The sequence below is a fragment of the Pygocentrus nattereri genome, chromosome 15 (assembly GCF_015220715.1).
Source record: "Pygocentrus nattereri isolate fPygNat1 chromosome 15, fPygNat1.pri, whole genome shotgun sequence".
Classification (NCBI taxonomy): Eukaryota; Metazoa; Chordata; class Actinopteri; order Characiformes; family Serrasalmidae; genus Pygocentrus; species Pygocentrus nattereri.
Genome location: NC_051225.1, coordinates 1,127,171 through 1,133,860, shown reverse-complemented (window position 1 = coordinate 1,133,860; position 6,690 = coordinate 1,127,171). Strand labels below are relative to the sequence as shown.

The 6,690-nt window shown below is 44.1% G+C and overlaps 1 protein-coding gene across 2 annotated transcripts; it reads left to right on the top strand.

Annotated features, from left to right (window-relative positions):
* The first annotated feature begins 331 nt into the window (after positions 1–331).
* Positions 332–4,949, top strand: LOC119265220. 2 transcript variants are annotated; one of them, XM_037545095.1, is made up of 3 exons: positions 332–597; positions 1,024–3,193; positions 4,843–4,949. In XM_037545095.1, exons 2-3 carry the CDS (start codon positions 1,165–1,167, stop codon positions 4,857–4,859), a joined length of 2,046 nt encoding a protein of 681 aa, XP_037400992.1. In that variant the 5' UTR covers positions 332–597; positions 1,024–1,164; the 3' UTR covers positions 4,860–4,949. The 2 variants fall into 2 exon arrangements, with proteins under 2 accessions (XP_037400992.1, XP_037400991.1); XM_037545094.1 differs by having other exon boundaries at positions 332–3,193.
* Positions 4,950–6,690: the final 1,741 nt, after the last annotated feature.

Here is a 6,690-nt window from a genome sequence, read left to right as displayed (position 1 = left end):
TAAAACAAAGCCAAACTCCACCAGTCAGTAGAGCGTGATGTGCCCTTTTCAATGAGCCCTGGATCGCCTTCACTGAGACGTCCATGGTATCCTGTCAAGTAAAATGATCTTAAATATAGTCTGTAAATGTAATATTTCTCCTGTTGAGATTGCTGTAAGCTTAATTTAGGACTATTTACCTTTACTAGACATTTTCACTTGTTTTAAGTCATTTGATTAAGTAAAATGATCTCACTATATTGCCAGGTAATTGTGCTTGTTGTAATAAATGTGCTTGAAACCAGCAACATTATCTACCAGTATAGTGAGATCATTTTTAATATTTGTAACTGCCTACAATAGCAGTGCATATTTTCATGTAGTACACCTTTCGTTTTGGTTCATACCGCCAAGGACATTAAGAATGTAGGCGGAACTATATGTCTGCAAAGGTTTCCGGGGGGACCCATTATATGCACGGATATATACAAGTAGTAGAAAGTTCGGTTGTCACAGCTTTCTGAAGTTATGGCCAAGTGTTAAAAGGTGTTTAATCTGTTCAAGAAACACTCCAAAGGAAGCTATTCCCTCCCTGTGTTATTTAATGCAGCCAATGAGGTTTGTGTTCTGTTTCTATATGTTATTTGGTATAAGTGAAGTTGAAATATTGCATTGCTGCTAATGTCGCTAATAGGCACATAGCTAAACCTTCATGTAAACCTTAAGTTAAACCGTTTCTAATACAAATGGATATTTGTATGCAATTTCGTCATATATGTTGAACTAAGGATATGTTAATGTGGTTTAAAACGAAGATAAAGGTTCATATTGAACAAGGACAAACATTGACAAGGACAAAGAGCTAATTCATAATGAATAAATAACCATTGTTAGTTCTACAACACAAGAAATATTTCTTTGTATAAGTTTACATTTATTTCATAGTTAAAGGGTATTATATTGGAGTTTAAATAAGCCATTTATGCACAATTGTACATTTGTTTTTATCTTATTGGTTTTTGCTTGTGTAATTCTGTATTACAGTTCTCACGTTTAGGAATAAATCCTAATCAGTGATGTTAAGAACAGTTGTGCTGTCATCATTATATCAGAGGGAGGCACAGTGAGAACTCAATGCTCCAGAGGACAGCACCAGAGAGCAGTGATTTACAGTAACAAGAAAGGATGTCTGAGATTGAAAGAGAGTCTGTAGATATGCATACGCAGCAGAGCTGTACGGACATGAACCCACAGCCAAGTGACAGAGATGAGCTGCAGCTTCACGCAGACATGCCTTCACCAGTAACTGGTGGAGCAAGTGGCTATGACTTTGTTCCTCCACAAGTGCCGAATAGAGACCAAAGAGTCCGCAAGATGTCGGAAAAGGGTCAAGAACTGCACGATGAGCAAGTAAAAAGAATTGCACGTCGTTTCAGTGTGTGCTATGAAAGGTGGAAGGAGGTCACAAAGAAAGCCAACCAAATGCTAAGTGATCAATGCTCAGCCGACCTACTGAATGAACATGTCACTAAAGTAAATGATGCTTCAAGGAGTGTGAATGCTGTTTATGAAGAGTTGCGACGGAAGAGTGTTCCTGACAATGACACACGCCGTAGAGTTGACACCTGTGAAACAGTGACACAGAGGATTGTTAAGCAAGCAATGGCAATTTTAGACACAATAAATGGTCACGGGGATGAAGAACAAGGTGGTGATGAGACAAGGTCCACCAAGAAGAGCATCAGCTCTCACAGTACTAAGGCTTCTACTCATTCCCGTCTAACTTCTGCCAGCAGAAAGAGTGCAGCTGCCGAAGTTGCCGCCAATGAAGCCACCCTACAAGTACTGCTGGAGCAAGAACATCATATTGAAGAATTGCAGAGGCTGGAAGCTGAAGCTGCCCAGCTAAAGGCTAAACAGGAGGCTGAGATTGCAGAGAGACAAAGACTGCTAGAAGCCAAACGCAGAGAAATAGAACGTTTCGAGACAATTAAGAAACTAAAGGCTGCCAAGGCACGACAGCAAGTATATGAACAGAGCGAGAGCTCACGTCAAACATCTAAACAGAGTCAATGCTCCGATGACGACATAAATGAGCTGCTCCATAAATCTGTTCCTGTGAGGATTAAAGAGAAAGTCAAGCAGGAACTAAGCCCAACACAGCACCATTCTCCACCACAAGCTGTAATGCATCCAGCTGAAGACAACACAGCAGCTCTTGTTAGAGCACTCACAGAATCCATTAATGCTAGCCGCATGCCTGTACCTGAACCAACAATGTTCAGCGGTGACCCACTCAGATTCCATGACTGGAAGGTTTCCTTTCAGACCCTCATTGACAGGAAGAGCATACCAGCTGAAGAAAAGATATACTATCTACGCAAGTATGTGGGTGGATCTGCGAAGAAAGCCATAGAGAGCTACTTCCTACTAGGCACTAAATCAGCCTACCTTGCAGCATGGTGCATCCTGGAGGAGCGATACGGTAGTCCGTTCCTCATCGCCAAGGCTTTCAGAGATAAGATTGATGCATGGCCCAAGATAAGTGCTAAAGGCAGTCTGGAACTTCAAGAATTTGTTGACTTCCTTCGCAGCTGTGAGTCCGCAATGCCTCAAATCAAAAGTCTTGAAGTGCTAAATGACTACAATGAGAACCAGAAAATACTTGCTAAACTTCCAGACTGGTTGACTTCAAGGTGGAACCGAAAGGTCATGGAAGTGGAGGAAGAAAGTCAAACATTCCCAAGCTTCAGCCAGTTTGTCCAGTTCCTCACACGGGAGGCCAAGATTGCATGCAATCCAATCACATCTCTCCATGCACTGAAACCAAGTGAAGGAGAGAAGGGTAAAGTTTTAAAGAACAGAAGTCCTGGAGCGAAGGCCTTGGCAACGAGCGCAAATGAGAAAGCCAATGCCACATGCTGTGTCTTCTGTGAGAAGGTAGGGCACGGTCTGTCTGAGTGTCGTAAGTTCATAAGGAAGGCAATCACAGAACGACTAAAGTTCGTCCAAGAGAAGAAGTTGTGTTTTGGCTGTCTGAAGTTTGGCCATCGTTCCAAAGACTGTGGAGACAGGAACATCTGTAGGTTGTGTGAGAAAGGACATCCGACATGCCTCCATGATAATCGTACAAAGGAAGAAAGGATGCAAGCAAGGACTGGTGGAGCTAGAGACCATGACAAGTCAAGGGAAGGGAAGGCAGATCAGCCACAAGATCTAGCACCAAGCACATCATGTGAAGCAACATCTCATAGAGTCACCCAGAATGGCAGAGACACTCATACATCCACAATAATTCCAGTGTGGGTGTCCACCATGGCAGAGCCACATAGTGAAGTTCTTGTGTATGCACTTCTTGATACGCAAAGTGACACAACTTTTATCCTTGAAGAGACTGCAAAGGCACTCAATACAAGGAGCGAACCAGTTCAGCTAAGAATCTCTACACTAGCTTCAAGAAACACAGTTGTGTCCTGTCAGAAACTCACTGGTTTACAAGTGAGAGGGTTCTATTCAGATAAGATAATCCCACTTCCAGTGACCTACTCTAGAGAGTTTATACCTGCAAACAGAAACCATATCCCTACACCAGAGACGGCAAAGGTATGGTCTCATCTTGAACATATTGCAGACGAGATTGCTCCTCAGCAAAGCTGTGACATCGGCTTGCTAATTGGCTACAATTGTCCTCAAGCTCTTGTACCAAGACAAGTGCTGCCCGGTGAAGACAATCAACCCTTTGGACAGAGAACAGACTTGGGATGGAGTGTGGTCGGCTACGGTGATCCATGCCTGAACTTTGGAGATGCAATTGGAGTAAGCCATCAAGTCATAGTGAAGCAAGTGATGCCAGGTCTTCAGTCCTCATCAGACCTCACAGGTGAAGTGCATTACATCTGTAGAACACAGATCAAAGAAGTAATTTTACCCGCAGATGTCATCAAGGTACTGGAATCTGACTTCGCTGAAAGAGCTTCCGAAACTGACCATGTCTCTCAAGAAGATCTCAGATTCTTATCAAAATTGAAGCAGGGAATTGTACATAAAAGTGATGGTCATTATGAAATGCCTTTACCATTTAAAGGTGACAGACCCAACTTACCTGATAACAAGGTGTGTGCCATCCATCGTCTCAAGTGTCTGGAAAGAAAACTGAGAAGGAATGAGCAGTATAATAAAGACTACAAGGCCTTCATGAATGAGACCATAATCCGTGGAGATGCAGAAAGGGTCGCAGAAGAAGACATCCACAAAGGTCCAGTGTGGTATATCCCGCATCATGGGGTGTATCATCCCCAAAAGCCTGGGAGGATACGAGTGGTCTTTGATTGCTCAGCCAAGTTTCAAGGGACGTCCTTGAACGACCATCTCTTGACAGGTCCAGAGCTGACAAACACATTGGTGGGAGTTCTGCTTCGCTTTCGAAGAGGCCAGGTTGCAGTCATGTGTGACATTGAGCGAATGTTTCACCAGTTCCACGTGAAACCAGAAGACCAAGATTATCTTCGGTTCCTTTGGTGGGAAAATGGAAGTCTTGACGTCCAACCCTCCACCTATCGAATGAAGGTCCATCTGTTCGGTGCAGCTTCATCACCTGGCTGTGCCAACTATGCACTCAAACACATCGCAGCTGAAGGAGAAGGATACTTCAGTGATGACACCATCAAATTCATACAGCGGAACTTTTACGTTGACGATGGCTTGACGAGTGTAACATCCACGAAAGAAGCAATCCAGCTGGTGAAAGAAGCAAGAGAGCTTTGCAGCACAGGCAACCTCAGACTGCACAAGTTCATTTCTAATAGCAAGGAAGTCCTTGCCACCATTCCTAAAGAAAAATGTGCTGAAGCTGCAACAGACAAAGATTTGGCACTTGGTGAACTGCAGATAGAAAGAGCCCTTGGTGTGCAGTGGTGCGTGACTTCTGATGAGTTTCAGTTCAGAGTGGTCATCAAAGACAAACCATTTACCCGAAGAGGAGTTTTGTCCACAGTTGCTTCAGTCTTTGATCCGCTCGGATTTGTGGCACCCTTCATTCTAGTTGGAAAGCAGATCCTACAGCAGATGTGTAGGGATAAGATCAGCTGGGATGATACCTTACCTGATGACCTGCGACTTCAGTGGGAATGTTGGCTCAGAGATCTACAAACCCTGGTTAATGTTAAGATCCCAAGATGCTACGTTCCAGCAAGCTTCAATGTACAGTATTATGAGCTTCACCATTTCTCCGATGCCAGTGTGTCGGGCTATGGTGCATGCTCATATCTCAGAGCAGTCAGTGAAACAGGTGAAGTCCACTGTTCCTTAGTTACGGGGAAAGCACGAGTTGCCCCCACCAAGGTCACAACCGTGCCAAGGCTTGAACTATCGGCAGCAGTAGTAGCCGTCCGCATCAGTGACATGCTCAAAAAAGAACTGGAATTAGATTGTCTACAAGAATTCTTCTGGACTGATTCCATGGTTGTCCTTGGGTACATCAATAATGAAGCCAGAAGATTTAATGTATTTGTAGCAAATCGTGTTGAACGCATCAAGCAAAGCACAGAATCCACACAATGGAAGTATGTGGCTTCTGAAGATAATCCAGCAGACTACACCTCAAGGGGTCTAACAGTACAGCAGCTTGTATCCTCTGACTGGCTCATTGGCCCAAGGTTTCTGTGGCAGAAGGAGCTACCAAGAGGTAAAATTAAGATGGAAGAAATTTCAAGTAGTGATCCTGAACTCAAGAAGGTCCAGGTCCACAATGTTTATGCAAAGGAGACAAGGTCGTTGTTAGATCGCCTGCACAAGTTCTCTGACTGGTCCAGAATAGTAAAAGCTATTGCCAGACTCAAGCGACATGTGAAAGAAATCAAGGGTCTTCAGCCAAGGTCCTGTGAAGTCACTAGCCTAGAGGAAAGGAGAGAAGCAGAGCTGACCATAATCAAGATGGTTCAAGAAGCATTCTTCTCAAAGGAGACACAAGGTAAGGACAAGTTCAAGAAGCTTTACAGATTAAGTCCATTTCTTGATGGTCAAGGTATCCTCAGGGTGGGAGGCCGCTTAACCCATGCTGCTCTACATCCATATGTTAAGCATCCAGTGGTCCTTCCAAAGGACTGTCATGTGTCAGCATTACTCATCAAGCACCATCATGAAAGGGTGCTCCATCAGGGACGAGGAATGACGATGAATGCACTCCGATCCAATGGCATATGGATACTAGGCTGCAGCAAGGCAGTATCATCCCATGTCTATAAGTGCACGACATGCAGGAAGTTCAGAAGAAGCCCAGAACAGCAAAGGATGGCAGATCTCCCAGAAGACAGGATGGAAACCACCCCTCCATTCACCTACTGTGGCATGGATTGTTTTGGACCATTCTACATTAAAGAGGGAAGAAAGGAGCTAAAACGTTATGGGCTGTTACTTACTTGTATGTGTTCTAGAGCAGTTCACATTGAGATGCTTGACGACCTGACCACGGATGCTTTCATTAATGCTCTACGTTCATTTATCGCCATTCGTGGAATGGTACGCCAGATAAGATGTGATCAAGGGACAAACTTTGTTGGAGCTAGACGTGAGTTTGCTGAAGCACTGAAGGAGGAAGATCAGGAAAAGCTCAAGGAGCTTGGATGTGAGTTTATCATGAACACCCCAGCCTCAAGTCACATGGGTGGAGTCTGGGAAAGACAAATTCGCACCATCAAAAGTGTCTTGACATCC

Bases quoted from the DNA above. Each gene is read 5' to 3' on its own strand.
- LOC119265220 (XM_037545095.1), top strand. From the start codon at position 1,165: ATGTCTGAGATTGAAAGAGAGTCTGTAGATATGCATACGCAGCAGAGC.